The sequence below is a fragment of the Rhinoraja longicauda genome, chromosome 18 (genome assembly GCF_053455715.1).
Source record: "Rhinoraja longicauda isolate Sanriku21f chromosome 18, sRhiLon1.1, whole genome shotgun sequence".
NCBI lineage: Eukaryota > Metazoa > Chordata > Chondrichthyes > Rajiformes > Arhynchobatidae > Rhinoraja > Rhinoraja longicauda.
The window spans coordinates 39,149,027-39,172,102 of NC_135970.1; the positions used below are offsets into that span (position 1 = coordinate 39,149,027).

Below are 23,076 nucleotides of genomic sequence, written 5' to 3' on the forward strand. Positions count from 1 at the left end.
TCCAGACTGGACCATCCCACACGTCGTGAATGAATGACTGCTCACTGAGGCTTTTCCCTGGTGGCATCAAGGCCATGCACCTAGCAACTGATGCTGCCCTGGCCTGGATGTCCACCCTTGACCTACAACTTTAGGCTGTGCACGCCCTACACAAGAAGAAGAAGAAGATGGTAAAACGCTCTTGACTCTTGACTCAGGGAGGGGTCGGGCTGCACGAACGTACCATGAGTGCTGTGTGGTTCTTGGCCCGGGCAGCCTTGTGTAAAGCTGTCACCCCATCCTTGCCCCTGAAATCCAAGTGGGCACCTCCGTTCCGCAAGGCCTTGATGACCTCCACAGGAGCATCGAGCTGGGCGGCCAACGTCAGCGGAGTCTCTGTGTGGGTGAAATCACCAGTCAGTGAGTATGTCCCAATCACACGCTCAAACACACGCTCCAGCTCACACGCGTGGCACACGCTCAAACACACGCTCCAGCACACACGCACGGCACACGCTCAAACACCACACGCTCCAGCTCACACGCACGGCACACGCTCAAACACACGCTCCAGCTCACACATACGGCACACGAACAAAGACCACACGCTCCAGCTCACACGCACGGCACACGCTCAAACACACGCTCCAGCTCACACGCACCGCACACGCTCAAACACACGCTCCAGCACACGCTCCAGCTCACACGCACCGCACACGCTCAAACACACGCTCCAGCACACACGCACGGCACACGAACAAAGACGTCAGTTCTTACAGAGACACAGCTCCAGGCAGCAAGTTTACAACCAATCTTCAGTTATTTTTAAGTTTTAACATAGAAGACATAGAAATGGGTGCAGGAGGAGGACATTTGGCCCTTCGAGCCAGCACCGCCATTCATTGTGATCATGGCTGATTGTCCACAACCTGTGCCTGCCTTCTCCCCATATCCCTTGATTCCACTAGCCTCTAGAGCTCTATCAGCGGTAGAGTTGCTGCCTTACAGCGAATGCAGCGCTGGAGACCCGGGTTCAATCCTGACTACGGGCGCTGTCTGTACGGAGTTTGTACGTTCTCCCCGTGACCTGCGTGGGTTTCCTCCGAGATCTTCGGTTTCCTCCCACACTCCAAAGACGTGCAGGTTTGTATGTAAATTGGCTTGGTATAAGTGTAAAAACTGTCCCCAGTGGGTGTAGGATAGTGTTAGTGTGCGGGGATCGCTGGTCGGCGCGGACCCGGTGGGCCGAAGGGCCTGTTTCTCTCAGAACTAAACTAAACTAGGCTCTAACTTTGGGAATTGGAATTTGTGAAAGCATTGCAACACTGAAACTGGACACAAGGTGGCGCAAGGTAGTCACATTCTCCCTCACGTCCCACTGCATTGAATGTACTCTGCAGGTGTTGGTCCATTATTAGTGAACACAATATTACAGAGAAAGTACAAGAGGCACACATTAACTAGGAAAATAAAACTGCAGATGCTGGTTTAAATCGAAGGTGGACACAAAATGGCTGGAGTAACTCAGCGGGACGGGCAGCATCTCTGGAGAGAAGGAATGGGTGACGTTTCGGGTCGAGACCCTTCTTCAGACTGGTGTCAGGGGAGGGGGCGGGATAGAGATAGGATGTAGTCGGAGACAGGAAGAGCTGCTGCCTTACAGCGCCAGAAATCCAGGTTCGATCCTGACTACGGGTGCTGTCTGCATGGAGTTTGCACGTTCTCCCTGTGAGTTTTCTCCGGCTGCTGTGGTTTCCTCCTACACTCCAAAGACGTGCAGCTAATTGGCTTGTTAAAATTGTCGCTGGTGTGTGTGGGATAGTGCGAGTGTGCAGGGATCGCTGGTTGGCGTGGACTTGTTGGGCCGATGGGCCTGTTTCCGCGCTGCCCATCGTCCACGCCGACCAGCGATCAGCCTAACAAGTCTAAACTAAATTAAAGAACTTGATGGTTGGCACGGACAGCTGGCTGCGGGGCCTATTTCAGTGCTGTATGACTCTTTCACCATCTGACTGTAGCTCCAAAGATACTGAGGTACAAAACACTCTCTCTCAAGGCAAGCCAGTCATGAACATACCTCCGGTCTCGGAGTCATAGTAGTTGGGATCCAAGCCTCGATCTAGCATCTTGGTGATTTTCTCAACCACGCGATGCTGAACATGGTCCATGAATTTTCTAAGGTTGGCCTGAAGAAAACAAGACACAACACAGATTGAAGATTGCCAGAGGCGCCATTACCACCGCAAGGTACAGTTAGTTTACAGCTAGGGTTGCCAACTGTCCCGTATTAGCCGGGACATCCCGTATTTTGGGCTAAATTGGTTTGTCCCGTACGGGACCGCCCTTGTCCCGTATTAGGCCCAGAGGGCACTGTCAGTCCGGACGCTGTAGGCCCGGACGCTGTAGGCCCCGACACTGTAGGCCCGGACGCTGTAAGCCCCGACACTGCAGGCCCGGACGCTGCAGGCCCCGACACTGCAGGCCCGGACGCTGTAGGCCCGGATGCTGTAGGCCCCGACTCTGCAGGCCCCGACTCTGCAGGCCCCGACAATTTAGGTCCCAACACTTTAACTTTCCGACATTTTAGCTCCCGACAGTCGAGGTCCGGAGACCCGAGCGCCGCCTAACGGAGGCTGCGTAGCAACCCGCCTCCCGGCCCGGGCGGCCGCCGTTGGTGGAGCGGGAGCACGTGGCCGCTGGCCGGGTGAGGTCACGTGGGGCGCGGGGCGGTGACGCCACCTTGTCCCGTATTTGGGAGTGAGGAAGTTGGCAACCCTATTTACAGCCCACACCCCCAGGGTCATCATTGCCACAACTGCAGAGGAACAACTGCCCCATGATGCAGAGCAATTAGCACGTCTAATACGCGGGTAATTCCCAGTACTGCTTGCTCTGCACAAAGCGAGGAGAGACCAAAAGCAACAAAGCATAGTTTGCTCTAGGGGATTTTTGGTTTCTTGCACTTGGTTGAAACAAAAACATCTCCCTAAAAATGTGCTGGTTGCCACGGAGCCTGAATATCAAAACCGGATTTGAGTTTCAGTGAGAAAGAACTGCAGCTGAACAGGTGAAGGCATGTAAATCTCTCTCACTGTAAAACCCCTCAGCCTGGGGCTGCAAGTTGTGGCATCGTGCTTTAAAGAACACTAGACCAAGTGGACCCGTTAGGCCCAAACCTCTCCTGCATTGGTGCAGCACCCTCTCCCCCACTTCCCCCTCCCCCCCCCTCTCTCCCCCTCCCCCTCCCCCTCACTCCACCCCCACAACTCCCCTTATCCCCCCTCCCTCCCTAGGAGATAGATTTAAACTTTAAAATGTGAATAACTTTTAAAATATATCACCGATTTCAATGAAACGTCTTCCATTAGCACCAAAGGGACAACGGTGAGTAAGGTGGGGCCTAGAATTGTCGCGCTATCGTGCACCGTTTTGGCTGTAGTTCAGGAACAAACAAACAAACGAACGAGAGTTTCAGCACAGTGAACACAGCGGGGAGAGTTACGATCGGGATATTGCATAAAGGTAACCCAGCACGTCAGTGCTTATAGAAATGTCATGTACTCTGGAGGCACAAGAGGCTGTGGACGCTAGAATCTTACGTGATAGAACAAACTGCTGGAGGGGCTCAGGCAACAAGGGGCACAGTGGTTGCGCTGCTGCCTCACAGCGCCAGAGACCCGGGTTCAATCCTGACCGCGGGTGCTGCCCGTGCGGAGTTTGTACGCTCTTGCCATGACCACATGGGTTTTCTCCAGGTGCTCTGGTTTCCCCACGCATTCCAAAGACGTGCAGGTTTGTCGGTTGATTGTATGCAGGATGCAAAACTGGGATAACGTAGAACTAGTGTGCAGGTGATCGCTGATCAGCGTAGACTCGATGGGCCAAAGGAACCGTATCTTTTAAAAATATATATGTGAAAAGAAATTGCAGATGACGTTTCAGTCTGAAGAAGGGTTTTGACCCGAAATGTCATCTATTCCTTCTCCCCAGACACTGCCTGATCCACCGAATAACTGCAACATTCTGTGCCTATCTTTAGCAAAAATATGATCTTTTTTTACTATCACCTATAAAGTTCGCCTACAAATTGGATTGGGATGAAAAATGTGAATTTTGTGCTCTGCATAAATGACACGCAAGAAATTGAGTGCCGAGCGAGACGCATTCTTGCCCGTTGCCATCACACCTGGAGCTTGGTTGCTTATGTTTGGTCAGCCTGCCATGGGAAAGATGTCATCAAACTGGAAACAGTGCAGAGAAGATTTCCGAGGATGTCGCCGGGACTCAAGGAGCAGGGATAAAGGGAGAGGTTGATCAGGTCAGGCTGGGATTTTATTCCTCAGAACAGTGATGATCTTAGAGAGATGTATAAAATCACGAGGGGAATAAATTGGGTGAATGCACACATCTATTATCTCAGGGTCTGGGAATCGAGAACGAGATGGCGTAGGTTTAAGGTGAGACGGGAGAGATTTAACGGGAGCTTTTTCACGCGATGGGTGGTGTATATATGGATGAATCTGACAGAAGAAATGGTTGAGGCAGGCCATTTCAATTTAGAAGATTGAGGGGGGATCTTACAGAAACTTACAAAATTCTTAAGGGGTTGGACAGGCTAGATGCAGGAAGATTGTTCCCGATCTTGTGGAAGTCCAGAACAAGGGGTCACAGTTTAAGGATAAGGGGGAAGTCTTTTAGGACCGAGATGAGAAAGTTTTTTTTCACACAGAGAGTGGTGAATCTGTGGAATTCCCTGCCACATAAGGTAGTTGAGGCCAGTTCATTGGCTATATTTAAGAGGGAGTTAGATGTGGCCCTTGTGGCTAAAGGGATCAGGGGGTATGGAGAGAAGGCAAGTACAGGATACTGAGTTGGATGATCAGCCATGATCATATTGAATGGCGGTGCAGGCTCGAAGGGCCAAATGGCCTACTCCTGCACCTATTTTCTACGTTTCTATCTTTCTATGGCACCAATACAACGTTTAAACAACATTTTGGACAAGTAGGGGATGGCACAGCGGTAGAGTTGCTGCCTTACAGCGCAAAGAGCGCCAGGGACCCGGGTTCGATCCCGACTACGGGCGCTGTCTGTGTGGAATTTGTACGTTCTCCTCGTGACCAGCGTGGGTTTTCTCCGAGGCGTACAGGTTTGTAGGCTAACTGCCTTGGTATAAATGAAAACTTGTCCCCAGTGTGTGTAGGATCGTGTTAGTGTGCGAGGGGATCGCTGGTCGGTGCGGACTCGGTGGGCCGAAGGGCCTGTTTCCACGCCGCATCACGAACAAAAAGTCTACGTTTCCAATTTACAGGCACAGCTTTGAGGCCCAGGCGACTCAGCCCAGCACACAGTCCAATTATTTTCTCTCTCCTCTGTCTGAATTTTGGGAGCCTTCATATTCTTGGGTGAAGCCGCTGCGTCTTGTCGTACCTCTGCCGAGCCAGGCCGAACCAGGCCGAGCCAGGCCGAGCCAGGCCGAGCCAGGCCGAGCCAGGCCGAGCCAGGCCGAACCCAACCGTGAGCCAAAACTCAACCCGGAATGAAACTTAAACACAATTACTGCGGTATGCAATCAGACAGGCCAAATAGTTTACAAGATTAAACACACCACCCCCTCCCACAAAGCCAATATACACAGCTGTGAATACTCAGGAATGTTGGCCAAGGTGGCATGACAATCTGGCAGTCACTCTTGTTGATAAAGGCATTGGGGAAATTTGCAAACTCAGTTTCAGTGTTAACACCACGTGTCAACTACAGGCTCGCGCCCCAGCTTCCGATGTGGTCCCGTTCCGAGAAACCCATCGGCAACCGAAAGTATTGAAAGTCGGAATGCGTTGTAACACACGCACGATCACGTGGCCGGGAGCGGGCGGCGGTTCGCTACGGGTCAAGGCCGTTAGCAACATCGCAAAGTCGAGCTGTCGCAAGTCGAAACATCGTAAGCCGGGGAGCCCCTGTATACGCAAGCACAGAGCCTGGTAAATTAATCAGTCTACCTCATTGGAGGCCCTCAGACCCACGCAGGTCACGGGGAGAACGTACAAACTCCACACAGACAGCACCCGGTAGTCGGGATCGAACCCGGGTCCCTGGCTCTGTATGCGCTGTAAGGCAGCAACTCTACCGCTGCGCCACCGTGCTGCCCCCTACTTGTCCAAAATGTCGTTTAAACGTTGTATTGTTACCTGCCTAGGATAACCTACAAACCAGTACGTCTAGGATAACCTACAAACCTGTACGTCTAGGATAACCTACAAACCTGTACGTCTACGATAACCTACAAACCCTGTACATCTTCGGAAACCAGACGAAACCCGGAGAAAACCCACGCGGGTTCTCACGGGGAGAACGTACAAACTGCGTACGGGCAACACCGGACGTTAGGATGGAACCTGGCTCACCCACGCCACAGGCACCGTAAGGCAGCAACTCTGCCGCTGCACCACTGTGCTGCACCAGTTGCAATTGGAAAGCGCTGCGCATCTTCAAACACACCCACCTTGGTGTGCAGCTTTGAAACCTGCTTCTCGTCGACGAGGGCTTGCTTGTACACCCTTTTCTTGTAGCAAAACTGGGAAAAGAAAGAGTTAGTTCAGATCATTTAATTTCAACTGCAGTTAAACAAATGGGGAAAAAAAACTACAGATCACCGCTTCTCGCTTGAACTGAAGGTGAATTGCAAATTGTTCACATTGGTAACGACGTGATGGATTGAAGTTCCTCTCTCGGGAACTCGGGAACGCATATCCAAGGCTGGCAGAGTCGTGGAACTTTGACCAGGGTCAGAGAGGCTCAGCCTTTGGAGTGGGTACAAGAGCTTTGTGGAGATTTTCCTTTTTTTTGTTTAGTTTAGTTTAGTTTAGAGACACAGCCAGGAAACGGGCCTTTCGACCCACCGAGTCCGTGACGACCAGCGATCCCCGCGCACTATCCTACACAACTGAGGTGAGAAGAAACATTTGTGAGACAGTGCAGCGTAGGTTCACATGGTTAGTTTCGTTCAGAGACACAGCCAGGAAACGGGCCCTTCGGCTCACTGAGTCCGTGCCAACCATCGATCAACCATTCACGCGAGTTGTATGTTATCCCACTTTCCTGTCCATTACCGGCATTAAGAGCAGTTTATAGAGGGCCAATTAACCTACAAAATCCCACAACTTCGGGATGTGGGGGGGGGGGAAACCAGAAACCCACGCGGTCACAGGGGAAACGTGCAAACTCCACACAGACAGCACCCGAGGTCAGGATGGAACTTGGGACTCCGGCACTGAGAGGAAGCAGCTCCACCAGCTGCACCAATGAGCCGCCCAAGTTTAAAAGGATGTAAAATGTCACAAGACAATAGACAATAGGTGCAGGAGGAGGCCATTCGGCCCTTCGAGCCTGCACCACCATTCAATGTGATCATGGCTGATCATTCTCAATCAGTACCCCGTTCCTGCCTTCTCCCCCTACCCCCTGACTCCGCTATCCTTAAGAGCTCTATCTAGCTCTCTCTTGAATGCATTCAGAGAATTGGCCTCCACTGCCTTCTGAGGCAGTGAATTCCACAGATTTACAACTCTCTGACTGAAAAAGTTTTTCCTCATCTCTGTTCTAAATGGCCTACCCCTTATTCTTAAACTGTGGCCCCTGGTTCTGGACTCACCCAACATTGGGAACATGTTTCCTGCCTCTAACGTGACCAACCCCTTAATAATCTTATATGTTTCGATAAGATCCCCTCTCATCCCTCTAAATTCCAGTGTATACAAGCCTAGTCGCTCCAGTCTTTCAACATATGACAGTCCCACCATTCCGGAATCTAACCTAGTAAACCTACGCTGCACGCTCTCAATAGCAAGAATATCCTTCTTCAAATTTGGAGACCAAACTGCACACAGTACTCCAGGTGCGGTCTCACTAGGGCCCTGTACAACTGCAGAAGGACCTCTTTGCTCCTATACTCAACTCCTCTTGTAATGAAGGCCAACATTCCATTGGCTTTCTTCACTGCCTGCTGTACCTGCATGCTTCCTTTCAGTGACTGATGCACTAGGACACCCAGATCTCGTTGTACATCCACTTTTCCTAACTTGACACCATTCAGATAATAATCTGACTTCCTATTCTTACCACCAAAGTGGATAACCTCACACTTATCCACATTAAACTGCATCTGCCATGCATCTGCCCACTCACACAACCTGTCCAGGTCACTCTGCAAGACCTCCAAGCACACTGTATAAGTGTGTCAATTTCCCAGTGAACAATGCCAACGATTAAGGTAATCAAGACTTGATTACCAGCGGCCACGGTGGCGCAGCGGTAGAGTTGCTGCCTTACAGCGCTTGCAGCGCCAGAGACCCGGGTTCCATCCTGACTACGGGCGCTGTCTGTCCGGAGTTTGTACATTGTCCCCGTGACCTGCGTGGGTTTTCTCCGAGATCTTCGGTTTCCTCCCACACTCCAAAGGTGCACAGGTATGAGAGTTAATTGGTGTGGTGTATGTGTAAATTGTCGCTCGTGTGTGTAGGATAGTGTCAGTGTGCGGGGATCGCTGGTCGGTTGTGGACTCGGTGGGCCGACCTTCCGCCCTGTATCTCTAAAACCTAAAAAAAAAACTGGATGGGGTGAAAAGGACCCAGGGTCTCCCTGACCCTGACCCTGTTGTCATTAGTTACCTCCAGAGAGGGGACCCCTTTGTTGACCGGCTGGGGGTATTCTTTGAGCTGGCGCTCCTCGTCCAAAAACTTGCCGTCCCGCCCATTGCTGGCTGGTTGGTAGAGGCCGTAATTCAGCACGTCCTTCAGGCTGTGGTTGAGCGTGCAGAGGACGCGCTGCTTCGCCACCCAGACCGTGGCATCCGGGTCAAACCGCATACACTTCTGCAAAAGATCACAACATGGGATGGCACCGACCAAGCTGTGGACCAGTCTGAAGAAGGGTCTCGACACGAAATGTCACCCGATCCTTCTCTACCTGACCCGCTGAGTTACTCCAGCACTCTGTGAAACGTCACCCTTCCATGTTCCCCAGGGATGCTGCCTGACCCGCTGAGTTACTCCACAACTCTGTGAAACGTCACCCTTCCATGTTCCCCAGGGATGCTGCCTGACCCGCTGAGTTACTCCACAACTCTGTGAAACGTCACCTATCCATGTTCTCCACAGATGCTGCCTGACCCGCTGAGTTACTCCAGCACTCTGTGAAACGTCACCTATCCATGTTCTCCACAGATGCTGCCTGACCCGCTGAGTTACTCCAGCATTTTGTGTCTACTTGTTGAATTAATTCAGTTCAGGTCTACGTTTCATATTCGTTATTGTCACAGGTAGTGAGGTGCAGCGAGAAAGCTTTGGTTCACATGCTATCCAAACAAATCATATACACCTAACACAGATACAATGATAGACACAAAATGCTGGAGTGACTCAGTGGGACAGGCAGCATCTCTGGAGAGAAGGAATACTTTGAAGAACTCCCCCTCCCTCCAATGAGAGTTCAGCAACCACAAGGTATGTTTACATAGATACAATCAGTGCAAACTAAAGTGCAATGGATAGAGCAAAGGGGAAGATAGAAGATGACTATTGCATTCGAGCCATCAAAACCTTCAAATCCCAGTCTTACCTTTCTGTCCTGGGCCTCCTCCATTGTCAGAGTGAGGCCCAGCGCAAATTGGAGGAACAGCACCTCATATTTCACTTGGGCAATTTACACCCCAGCGGTACGAACATTGACTTCTCTAACTTCAGGTAGTCCCTGCTTTCCCTCTCTCTCCATCCCCTCCCCCTTCCCAGTTCTCCTACTACGAGATCTTCGGTTTCCTCCCACACTCCAAAGACGTACAGGTATGTAGGTTAATTGGCGGGTAAAATGTTTAAAAAAATTGTCCCTAGTGGGTGTAGGATAGTGTTAATGTGCGGGGATCGCTGGGCGGCACGGACTTGGCGGGCCGAAAAGGCCTGTTTCCGGCTGTATATATATGATATGATGATATGATGATAGTCTTCCTGTCTCCGACTACATCCTTTCTTTGTCCCGCCCCCCCCCCTCCCCCGACATCAGTCCGAAGAAGGGCCTCGACCCGAAACGTCTCCCATTCCTTCTCTCCAGAGATGCTGCCTGACCCGCTTTAGTTACTCCAGCATTTTGTGATAACCTTCGATTTAAACCAGCATCTGCAGTTTTTTTTTCCTACACATCCGCTAAATTTGGTTCAGATTCGCATTTATTTTCTTATGCCACAGAATCAAGTCCATGCCAATGCACAGAGTAATGTCCTCTGTCCATTTCTCCCTTTGTTCCCCACTAATCTGTCCTCATTCACATATCCAAGAATTCCAACCTGGCATCTAAACTTGGGGTGATTCCTGATTGTAAATCCACCTACAATCATTGCATAACTTCTTTACATCGACGAAACCAAACGCAGGCTCGGCGATCGTTTCGCTCAACACCTTCACCTTAACCAACCTGATCTTCCGGTGGCCGAGCACTTCAACTCCCCCTCCCACTCCCAGTCTGACCTATCTGTCATGGGCCTCCTCCAGTGCCATAGTGAGGCCCGCCGGAAATTGGTGGAACAACACCTCATATTTTGCTTGGGCAGCTTGCAGCCCAGCGGTATGAACATTGACTTCTCCAACTTTAGATAGTCCCTCTCTTCCCCTCCCCCGTCCCAGATCTCCCTCTATCTTCCTGTCTCCACCCACCAGACATCAGTCTGAAGAAGGGTCTCGACCCGAAACATCACCCATTCCTTCTCTCCTGAGATGCTGCCTGACCTGCTGAGTTACTCCAGCATTTTGTGAAATAAATACCTTTGATTTGTACCAGCATCTGCAGTTATTTTCTTACACCACTTATTATACAATCATTGCAGCGTAGATAGACAGAAAATGCTGGCGTAACTCAGCGGCTCAGGCAGCATCTCTGGAGCAAAGGAACAGATGACGTTTCGGGTCGAGACCCTTCTTCAGACTGCAGTCTATTTACCCGTTCCTTTTCTCCAGAGATGCTGACTGACCTTCTGAGTTACTCCAACATTCTGTGTCTGTCTTCGGTATAAGCCAGCATCTGCAATTACTTCCCACACCATTATACAGTAGTGTAGTTCAGTGGATTGTAAATTAACCTGCCATCCATTAGAGTATGAAGATAGACACAAAATGCTGGAGTTACTCAGCGGGACAGGCAGCATCTCTGGAGAGAAGGAATGGGAGAATAGACTGCAGTCTGAAGAAGGGTCTTGACCCGAAACGTCACCTGTTCCTTTTGGAACCTCGGACGTTGGTTAGACTGTATTTGGAGCATTGCATGCCGAGCATTGGAGCAATGCATTGCCTAGCTTTGGAGCATTGCATTGCCTAGCATTGGGGCATTGCATTGCCTAGCATTGGAGCATTGCATTGCCTAGCATTGGAGCATTGTATGCCGAGCATTGCCTAGCATTGCATGCCTAGCATTGGAGCATTGCATTGCCTAGCATTGGAGCATTGCATGCCGAGCATTGCCTAGCATTGCCTAGCATTGGAGCATTGCATTGCCTAGCATTGGAGCATTGCATTGCCTAGCATTGGAGCATTGCATGTCTAGCATTGCATCGTCCCAACTTGGGCAAAAGGCCAGTTTCGATGGTATAAGATAGGAACTTTCAAAAGTTGAGAGTGGAGGGGGGCTACTTTCAGGTGAAGGAATGCCAGGTAGGTCGGAGGCTTTTAGAAGAGGGAGAGGAAGAGCTGAGGGTGAGCTTGTTCCTGTTGGAGTGAAGGGCAAGGCAAGACATACTGAGGCTCTCATCACAGAAGGAGACGTGTCAACCTTAGGCAGCTGAGATTAATTGCATCCTATGCCACGACTGGGCGAGCCAAGACCGCCCCGACGTGCAGCGGCAGTGGCAGCGTCTTCGCCCGCCCCGGGTCGCGGGGCTTGGGTCGGCCCGCTGCGGACCTTTCACCGTCCGGCGCGGCCTGGAACATGGCAACTTCAACAGCCTGACCGCGGGAGAAGACGGCAGGGGAAGAGAAAAGGCATTCTGGCCTTAGACAATAGACAATAGAAAATAGGTGCAGGAGGAGGCCATTCGGCCCTTCGAGCCAGCACCGCCATTCAATGTGATCATGGCTGATCATTCTCAATCAGTACCCCGTTCCTGCCTTCTCCCCATACCCCCTGACTCCGCTATCCTTAAGAGCTCTATCCAGCTCTCTCTTGAATTCATTCAGAGAATTGGCCTCCACTGCCCTCTGAGGCAGAGAATTCCACAGATTCACAACTCTCTGACTAAAAAAGTTTTTCCTCATCTCTGTTCTAAATGGCCTACCCCTTATTCTTAAACTGTGGCCCCTGGTTCTGGACTCCACCAACATTGGGAGACTGGAGGAGACTCACTGTGATGGATGTTTCTTCTTTTTTTTTTTTGTGTTGGTTTGTAGTTGTGTAATTGCTTATTTTATTGCTCTTACTGTTGGACTGTGGGTGACGAAATCACGTCCAAAATACGTGTTTTTTTGGATGACAATAACGGTAATTCTGGTTCTGGTTCTGATTCTGCAAGGTGCTGGGGTTGTAGGAGTAGACTTAAGAGGGAAATCTGGAGGGCAAAAAGTGGACGTAAGATAGTTTTGGTAATCGAAGTGAAGGAGAACCCAAAGAGATTCTACAAGTATGTCACGAGTAAACAAGAGACTGGGGAAAGACATCAGCTCCTTAGAGATCACTGTCGGAGAGATGACAATTTTCTGGCACAGATGAAGAATTTAAGTTGCGTTTCTACTTCATTTCCTCGAGAAGGATTTGATTCTCTCATAAATCAGATACTTGGTTGACAACGTCAAAGTTAATTGCTTATTGGAAACCAGCACAACGTTTACAGACTGGTACAACCGGTGCCTTTGAGAGGGGAAATTCAACTTCCGGGCATCCGTGAAATGACTTTCAATTGTTTGAAAACTTGTCCCAGAAATATGGTCTTCAGCTGCGGTCCAAGATGCTGTCTCTCGCCCAGGTCCCCGATAGGCAGCAGATAAGGTTGCCAACTGTCCCGTATTAGCCAGGACATCCCGTATTTTGAGCTAAATTGGTTTATCCCGTATGGGACCGCCCTTGTCCCATATTAGGCCCGGACCGCGCTGTAGGCCCGGACACTGTAGGCCCGGACACCGTAGGCCCGGTCACCGTAAGCCCGGTCACCGTAAGCCCGGTCACCGTAAGCCCAGTCACTGTAGGCCTGGCATAGCAACCTGCCTCCCGGCCCGGGCGGCCGCCGTTAGTGGAGCGGGAGCATGTGGCCGCTGGCTGGGTGAGGTCACGTGGGGCGCGGGGCGGTGTTTGACAGCACTGGGCCTGCACTCGCTGGAGTTTCGAAGGATGAGGGGGGACCTCATTGAAACTTACAGAATAATGAAAGGCGTGGATAGAGTGGATGTGGAGAGGATGTTTCCAATGGTGGGAGAGTCCAGGCCTCAGAATTCAAGGACGCTCTTTTAGAAAGGAGGTGAGGAGGAACTTCTTTAGTCAGAGGGTAGTTAATCTGTGGAACTCACTGCCACAGAGGGCTGTGGAAGACTATTCAATGGATGTTTTTAAGGCAGAGATAGACAAGCTCTTGATTGGAACGGGTGTCAAGGGTTATGGGGAGAAGGCAGGAACATGGGATTAGGTGGCAGAGATCAGCCATGATAGCGGCGGAGTGGACGCGATGGGCCGAATGGCCCACTTCTAGTCTTATAACGTGAACGTGAACTTGTGAAATGATGTTACAGTACCTGCCTCAACTACCTCCTCTGGCAGCTCGTTCCAAACGTCCACCAAGCACAGAGTGGAAAGGTTGCCCCTTTATGTTCCATTCCCCTCTTCCCCCCTCTCACCTTCAGCCTATCATTTGGTCCTTGATTCTGTTACCCAATGAATTCACCCTACCTATTCCACTCAAGATTTTATGTGCCTCTTCAAGAATACCCTTCAGCCCCGAGAGCCTTGATACGTTCGGCACGGTGGCGCGGCGGCAGAGTTGCTGCCTCACAGCGGCGGAGACACGGGTTCAATCCTGACCGTGGGTGCTGTCTGTACCCCTCCCTGCGACCGCGCGGGTTTTTGTCCGGGTGCTCCGGTTTCCTCCCACACTACAAAGACGTACAGGTTTGTGGGTTAATTGGCGTCGGTAAAATTGTAAGTTTGTCCCGAGTGCGTGAGATAGTGCTAGTGTACGGGGTGATCGCTGGTCGGCACGGACTCGGTGGGCCGAAGGGCCTGTTTCTGCGCAGCATCTCTAAAGTCTAAAGTAAAGTCAAATAATGGTAAAGTGCCAGTGTACAGGACAATCGCTGGTCGGCATGGACAATAGACAATAGACAAAATGCTGGAGTAACTCAGCGGGCCAGGCAGCATCACTGGAGAGAAGGAATGGGTGACGTTTGGGCTCGAGACCCTCCCTTCAGACTTTATCATCTATACCAAGCAAGCAGATTCACTAAAGCTACGAGGGAGAGTTTGGCAGGGGGTGCGATCCGATGCAGGAGTGGGATGGAAGACAGGCAGTACGTTGACACTGAGGTCAACATAGAAACATAGAAACATAGAAAATAGGTGCAGGAGGAGGCCACTCGGCCCTTCGAGCCAGCACCGCCATTCAATGTGATCATGGCTGATCATTCTCAATCAGATCCCCGTTCCTGCCTTCTCCCCATACCCCCTGACTCCGCTATCCTTAAGAGCTCTATCTAGCTCTCTCTCGAATGCATTCAGAGAATTGGCCTCCACTGCCTTTTGAGGCAGAGAATTCCACGGATTCACAACTCTCTGACTGAATGGGCGTGTTGGGCCTGTTTCCCAGCTGTATTCCGCTATGACTCCAACTCAAAATCTGCATTCATCTGGTATTAACATGACGGACCAAATGGCCGCCTTCCCCTCTCAATAAATAACTCTCTGACATGCGTTAAATATTCAAGGGGAGATGATGGCTCAGGAATGCCATTACTCAACGACTGTGTCACAACTTGCAAAGAGCCACTCTGTTTGTCCCCCTCAGTACTCTGTCGTTTGTTCTGGAGTGGAATCTAATTGCCTTCAACCCTTGCTCTCCCTGGTGACGTACGTTAATTGGGTTAATCTCACAATTTCCATCGATGCCCCTTTGGAATTACCGCTTATTTGAAGAAAAGTGGCCACTTGCACTTTGCTTCCTTTTAATAAATTACCGAGCCTGGCATGTCCCTCATGCACCAAACCTGGTGTCATGGGTCAACATCACGTGGGGCAGTTAACACTGTTCCCCTCCCTCCCTCCCTCCTGAACGCAGGACCTAACCATCTTAAAAACCTCTTTGGATGTTAACCATGTGTTCATGCCAATGCTGCAATGGAGTGTGATTGAGGGAGAGAGATAGGAGATATTAGAGAGAGAGAGAGAGGGGGAGAGAGAGAGAAAGAGGGGGAGAGAGTGAGAGAAAGAGAGGGGGAGAGAGAAAGAGAGGGGGAGAGAGTGAGAAAGAGAGGGGGAGAGAGAGAGAGAAGGGGAGAGAGAGAGAGAAGGGGGAGAGAGAGAAAGAGAGAGAGAGAGAGAGAGAGAGAGAGAGAGAGAGAGAAGGGGGAGAGAGAGAGAGAGAGAGAGAGAGAGAGAGAGAGAGAGAGAGAGAGAGAGAGAGAGAGAGAGAGAGAGAGAGAGAGAGAGAGAGAGAGAGACGGAGAGAGGCGGAGAGAGAGGGATGGAGGGGGAGAGACGGGGACAGGGGGGGAGAGAGAGGGGGGGAGAGAGGGAGGGAAAGAGGGGGGAGAGAGGGGGGGAGGGGGGGAGAGGGGGAGGGGGGAGTCGTAGCTCTACTCAATAACCAAAAGTCTGTCGTCTCTTTTTGCTCTGGTTTATTTCATTCACATGTTTAAACTGTATGTTGTATTCTTACTGTTTTATGCTTTATTCTTAACTGTTTACTGTACGTTTGTGTTGTTACTTGTGAGCGGAGCACCAAGGCACATTCCTTGTATATGTACATACTTGGCCAATAAACTTATTCGTTCATTCATTGTTTCTTGCTAACACAACATGGTTAAAGTTAACTAACAAAAGGTACCAGTAACAAGTTCATGAATTTGTCCCGCCCCCCTGCTATCAGTCTGAAGAAGGGTCTCGACCCGAAACGTCACCCATTCCTTCTCTCCCGAGATGCTGCCTGACCTGCTGAGTTACTCCAGCATTTTGTGAATAAAACAAGTTCATGAATCATATTTTCCCTAAATCCTATTAGGTTTCGAGGGATATGGGCCAACCGCAGGCAGGTGGGTCTAGTGTAGATGGGGCATGTTGGTCGGTGTGGGCAGGTGGGACTAGTGTAGATGGGGCATGTTGGTCGGCGTGGGCAGGTGGGTCTAGTGTAGATGGGGCATGTTGGTCGGTGTGGGCAGGTGGGTCTAGTGTAGATGGAGCATGTTGGTCGGTGTGGGCAGGTGGGTCTAGTGTAGCTGGAGCATGTTGGTCGGTGTGGGCAGGTGGGACTAGTGTAGATGGGGCATGTTGGTCGGCGTGGGCAGGTGGGTCTAGTGTAGATGGGGCATGTTGGTCGGCGTGGGCAGGTGGGTCTAGTGTAGATGGGGCATGTTGGTCGGTGTGGGCAGGTGGGTCTAGTGTAGATGGAGCATGTTGGTTGGTGTGGGCAGGTGGGACTAGTGTAGATGTGGCTTGTTGGTCGGTGTGGGCAGATGGGACTAGTGTAGATGGGGCATGTTGGTCGGTGTGGGCAGGTGGGTCTAGTGTAGATGGGCATGTTGGTCGGCGTGGGCAGGTGGGTCTAGTGTAGATGGGGCATGTTGGTCGGTGTGGGCAGGTGGGACTAGTGTAGATGGGGCATGTTGGTCGGCGTGGGCAGGTGGGTCTTGTGTAGATGGGGCATGTTGGTCGGTGTGGGCAGGTGGGACTAGTGTAGATGGGGCATGTTGGTCGGTGTGGGCAGGTGGGACTAGTGTAGATGGGGCATGTTGGTCGGTGTGGGCAGGTGGGACTAGTGTAGATGGGGCATGTTGGTCGGTGTGGGCAGGTGGGACTAGTGTAGATGGGGCATGTTGGTCGGTGTGGGCAGGTGGGTCTAGTGTAGATGGGGCATGTTGGTCGGCGTGGGCAGGTGGGTCTAGTGTAGATGGGGCATGTTGGTCGGCGTGGGCAGGTGGGTCTAGTGTAGATGGGCATGTTGGTCGGCGTGGGCAGGTGGGTCTAGTGTAGATGGGGCATGTTGGTCGGTGTGGGCAGGTGGGACTAGTGTAGATGGGGCATGTTGGTCGGCGTGGGCAGGTGGGTCTAGTGTAGATGGGGCATGTTGGTCGGTGTGGGCAGGTGGGACTAGTGTCGATGGGGCATGTTGGTCGGCGTGGGCTAGTTGGGCCAAATGGCTTGTTTCCAAACAGTATGAGTCTACGACGCTGAGTCTATGACTCTAGGACTCACCAATCACCTCTGTCTGCACGTGGTCCATACCCCTCCATTCCCTGCATATCCATGTGCCTAACAAAAGCCTCTTGAATGTCACGATCTTATCCGCCTCGACCACCACCCCTGGCAGCACGTTCCAGGCACCCACTACCCTCAACAACAACATACCCGGTACATTAACCTCCGGCCTTCCAGAGAATACAATCCAAACAAACAGGTGTGTGGGGACACAGGTAGGGAATCACGCGATGCGGAAGGAGGCCGTTCAGTCCATCCTACCAGTGATAGCCCGTTGGGATAGCTGTTTGACTGCCCTCACAATAGTCACCTTTCCACTTGCAACTAAAGAGGTTCTGCTGTCCTCATGAATGGGCGCAAGTTAGAAATACCTTCCGAAGAAGGGTCACGACTCAAAACATCACCCAATCCTTTTTCTCTGGAGATGCTGCCTGGCCCGCTGAGTTACTCCACCACTTTGTGCCTATCTTCGATTCTGATTGAACTTGTGCAGTTTACACCCAAACGGTATGAACATTGACTTCTCTAACCAGATAGCTCTTCTGTCTCTCTCTATCCCCTCCCCCTTCCCAGTTCTCCCACTAGTCTTCCTGTCTCCAACTGCATCCTATCTTTGTCCCGCCCCCTCCCCTGACATCAGCCTGAAGCAGGGTCTCGACCCGAAACGTCACCCATTCCTTCTCTCCGGAGATGCTGCCCGACCCGCTGAGTTACTCCACCACTTTGTGCCTATCTTCGGTTCTGATTGAACTTGTGTAGTGGACTGCTCTTTTAGTGATCCACAGTATTTAACAGCACACAACCAAATGTCCAATTAAACATAAGCTTTTTAATGTCCTGGTACAAAAATAATTAAAGAGGAGATGGATTGTTGAACCATTGGTGCCGAGGATTAGCCGTGATCTATTTGAAGGGTAAACCGTGTAAACTGTGCTTGGTCTTATTTCCTCATTTCTCTGAGCATTATTTTTCTTCAGCGTGTAATGGCTTTCTTTTGCACTTCACTTGCTGCTTTGCAAATTGGTTCTGGCGTTGTGTGAGGGACAGAACAGGCAAGCAGAATGACTTCCATCCTTGAAGGTCGTTAGTCAGTGACAATCCAATAGTTTCATGATCACCATGTGTAATATTTCATTCCAAACTTTTAGTTTCGTTCAGTTTTGAGATACAGCACGGAAATAGGCCCTTCGGCCCACCGAGTCCACGCCAGCCAGCGATCACCCCGTACACTAGCACCATCCTACACACAATAGGGTCAATTTACGATCTTTGTGCCTATCTTCGATTCTGATTGAACTTGGGCAGTTTAACCCCAGCGGTATGAACATTGACTTCTCTAACTTCAGATAGCTCCTCTGTCCCTCTCTATCCCCTCCCCCTTCCCAGTTCTCCCACTAGTCTTCCTGTCTCCAACTACATCCTATCTTTGTCCTGCCATAAGTAATATTTCATTCCAAATTTTTAGTTTCGTCCAGTTTTGAGAAACAGCACGGAAACAGGCCCTTCAGCCCACCGGGTCCATGCCAACCAGCGATCACCCCATACACTAGCACCATCCTACACACAATAGGGTCAATTTACGATCTTTACCGAAACCAATTGACCTATAAACCTGCAGTGTCTTTGGAGCGTGGGAGGAAACCGCAGCACCTGGAGAAAACCCACGCGGTCACGGGCAGAACGTGCAGACTCCGTACTGACAGCCCCCTTAGTCAGGATCGAACCCGGGTCTCTGACGCCGTGAAGCAGCAACTCAACCGTAGCGCCACCGTGCCGCTGTGCCGCCCTAAACACAAACAACAGTCTTCCCTCCTAACTATGGAAGATCTTTTCTTTACCGCTCATGTTTTTTTCTGGAACCTTACTGGAATGGCAAGTTTGATTGAGGAGGCTCCTACCGTTTGCTGGAGGTCTGGGATGAGGACTCTGATAACCAGGCTGTTGCTCTGTGAGTCTTCCATCTTGGCATTGGCCTTCGCTGACGTGGCCCTGGCGGTGTCATAGATTGTTTCTTCTCTGGAGCTGTCGGATTCAGATTCAACAGAACAATCAGAAACACTCTCATCTTCACTTGAGGTGGGTCGGCTCGCGGGCATGCCAAGCTTATCTTATATTGTCGTGCTACCAGGATACAACAAAATAGTATGAGAACAGAAATAATCTTATTGCTAAAATATTACACAGAAGCTTCACATGGCACTGGTGGGAAATGAAGACTATTAAAGGAGAACAGAAATGTGTTGAAGGGAATGGATTTGGGTTCATATTCAATATAATCTCTCTCCTCAGGGAATGAATGTTTCCTCGTCTTTTCTGACATTAAGCACTCTGTCGATGAGGAATGGGATGGATCTTAGTTTAGTTTAGAGATTCAGCGCGGAAACAGTTGGCCCACTGAGTCCGCGCCGACCAGCGATCCCCGTACACTAGCACCGTCCGACACACACCAGGGACAATTTACAATCTTTACCGAAGCCAATTAACCTACAAACATGTACGTCTTTGGAGTGTGAGAGGAAATTGGAGAACCCGGTGGAAATCCCACGCAGGTCGCGGGGAGAACGTAAAAACTCCGTACAGACGGCGCCCGCAGTCAGGATCGATGGTGGGTCTCTGGCGCTGTAAGGCAGCAACTCTACCGCTGCGCCACCGTGCCGCCCAGTGTGAAGGCATTGCAGTTCTTTGCAATACAATACAATACAATATATCTTTATTGTCATTGTACAGGGGTACAACGAGATTGGGAATGCGCCTCCCATACGATGCAATAAATTAATTAGCTAGTCAGTATTTATTTAAACAACCCAATGAAACAAATTGGAACAGTTTTAAAAAGTGAAGTAAGATTCTCTCACTTCCCAGAGACAATAGGCGAGCAGAACATGCACACAAGGAACTGCAGATGCTGGAATCTTGAGGAAAACACAAAGTGCTGGAGGAACTCAGAGCTCTGAGAGCAAATTAATCAGGCCCTTATCCACCTTCGCCATTGGTGTCTTTGTGCATGGACCTAATGAACTCTTAACAGTACTCGAAAAGACATTATATTTTTAGTAACTGATTTTTTCCAAGTTGTGTAAGAAGCTTCTTTACACTGGTTAGGCTATGTCATTGAGAAATACTTATTCCTGATACAAAGTTTAAAAAAAATGTAAAAATAACACCAAAACAGAAGATGTTGGAAACACATTTTCCTCCCCTTATCTGACATCCTTCTGTCTCTTTTTCATCTCTAGCCTTTGCCACTTCCTCCATCCACTTGCCAAACATCCTCCTCACCTGTATCCACCTATCACTTATCAGGCTTTTGCCCCATCTCAACCTCCCTTTTCCAGCTCTCTTCCCCTGCATTACAATCAGTCTAGAGAAAGATCTCAACCCAAAACATCGCCTGTTCGTTCCCTCCCCAGATGCTGCCTGACCCCCACTGAATTCCTCCAGCACTTTGTGTTTTTCTCAAGATTCCAGCACCTGCAATCTCTTGTGTCTCTCCATGTCCTGTGATTTATTTGGGCGAATGGTCTCGGCCAAAGATACTAGAGGAGGAAGATAGACCACTCGACCGTAAAAACCGCAGTATGTCACGGCAGAAAAATTAAAAAAGAAAAAAAAAATCTATAAATTGATAGATGAGATATATTCTGCATTTTTATATCATCACAACATACTGTTCCCCCAAAACACTGATTACACTGCGAGAGGCGGGTTTTGCTTACTAAAATGGCGGCCGTTCCGCTCCTTTGCGTACTACACTTCAGTATAGGCGATTTCGACAGAGTGGTTCATCCTGCTCCTCTAGTATCTTTGGTCTCGGCTACGTCGCTGGCAAGCAAGGATTAAAGGACAAATACTGCATCCAAGATGGGGCCCAACCCAGGCGAATCTTTGTGTGCTGGTCACAGAAGTGGACCTGCAATCACGCATTACAATCGCACCACCCTTTTAAACCTCTACTCCTACAGCAACATTTCTTACTTTAAATATGATGTTCACGTTTAATTCCCTTTATCATGTACCAGTACATTGTGAATGATATGATTGCAATCATTGTCTTTCCACTCACTGGTTATCACACAACAAAAAGTGGTACAGGGAGGGATGTGGGTAGTGTTGCCAACTGTCCCCTATTAGCCTGGACATCCCGTATTTTCGGCTAAGTTGGCTTGTCCCGTATGGGACTGCCCTTGTCCCGCATTTAGCCCAAGAACACTGTAGGCCCGGACCCTGTAGAAGAAAAACTGTCGATGCTGGTTAAAATCTGTGCCTACCTGTTCTGGACGGTGTAGGTCCGGACAGTGTAGGCCCGGAGGCCCGGGCGCCACCTAATGGAGGTTGCATAGCAACCCGCCTCCCGGTCCGTGCGGCCGCCATTGGTGGGGCGGGAGCACGTGGCCGCTGGCTGGGTGAGGTCACGCGGGGCGCGGGGCGGTGACGTCACCTTGTCCCGTATTTGGGAGTGCTATAGTTGGCACCCCTAGATATGGGACAGGTTGGGAGGGATATGGGCCAAACGCGGGCAGGTGGGACTGGTGTAACTGGGACATGTTGGTCAGTGTGGGCAAGTTGGGCCGAAGGGCCTGTTTCCACACTGCATTGCACTCTGACTCTAAGAAGCTTTTCATTGTACTTCAGTACACAGGACAATAAATAAACTAAATTAAACTGAACTAAATTATTTTAAAACATCTAAACATGCAATAAAGATCAGACTTTCAGTACCGGTTGGTGCCAAATGATATGTTGGTAGGAGGATTAGTGCTGATCTTGTATTCCTTTGAAAAGCTTTACAAGGCTTTCCTGGGGATTAATGTTGGGGGTTTCTCAATTGTACAAGCATCAGCAGCAGCAGCAGGCAGGAGCAATGGTTGAATATTAGATATTGATTTACTGCGGCACTGTGGCACAGCGGCAGAGTTGCTGCCTTACAGCGCTTACAGCGCCAGAGACCCGGGTTCGATCCCGACTACGGGTGCCGTCTGTACGGAGTTTGTACGTTCTCCCCGTGACCTGCGTGGGTTTTCTCCGAGACCTTCGGTTTCCTCCCACACTCCAAAGACGTGCAAGTTTGTGGGTGAATTGACTTGGTGTGAATGTAAAATTGTCCCCAGTGAATGTAGGATAGTGTTAATGTGCGGGGATCGCTGGTCGGCGCGGACACGGTGGGCCGAAGGGCCTGTTTCTGCGCTGTATCTCTAAACTAAACTAAACTAAACTAAACCTCAGATACCCTGACACGGGCCTTGACGGCTGAACTGTAATCAGGTATTGTCTTTACGCTGACTGGTTAGCACGCAACAAAGCTTTTCACTGTACCTCGGTACACGTGACAGTAAACTAATCTACAAAACTCCAGGTGTTCAGAGCCTTACTTAGTGACAATACCAACCAGAAGCATACAACAAGCAATTTCTTTTAACCAGCTTTTAGGTTTTTTTTAGAAATACAGCGCGGAAACAGGCCCTTCGGCCCAACGAGTCTGCGCCAATCAGTGACACCATCCGACACACACGAGGGACAATTTATCATTTAGTTCAGTATTGTTTTTATTTAGTTTATTGTCACATGTACCAAGCTTTTGTCAGCAGCAAGACAATACATGATTTTACCGAAGCTAATCTGTACATCTTTGGAGTGTGGGAAGAAACCGGAGCACCAGGAGAAAACCCACTCAGG

General features: G+C 50.2%; 1 protein-coding gene across 1 annotated transcript in view; it reads right to left on the reverse strand.

Moving 5' to 3' along the window:
• The window catches only part of LOC144602429 (SH3 and multiple ankyrin repeat domains protein 2-like), a 248,815-nt gene extending 229,316 nt beyond the window's left edge, over nucleotides 1-19,499 (reverse strand). Inside the window, 5 exon segments of the mRNA XM_078415547.1 lie at nucleotides 224-375; nucleotides 2,057-2,165; nucleotides 6,482-6,553; nucleotides 8,646-8,849; nucleotides 19,302-19,499. Coding sequence (XP_078271673.1) covers nucleotides 224-375; nucleotides 2,057-2,165; nucleotides 6,482-6,553; nucleotides 8,646-8,849; nucleotides 19,302-19,499 — 735 coding nt within the window.
• Between the last annotated feature and the right edge of the window lie 3,577 nt (nucleotides 19,500-23,076).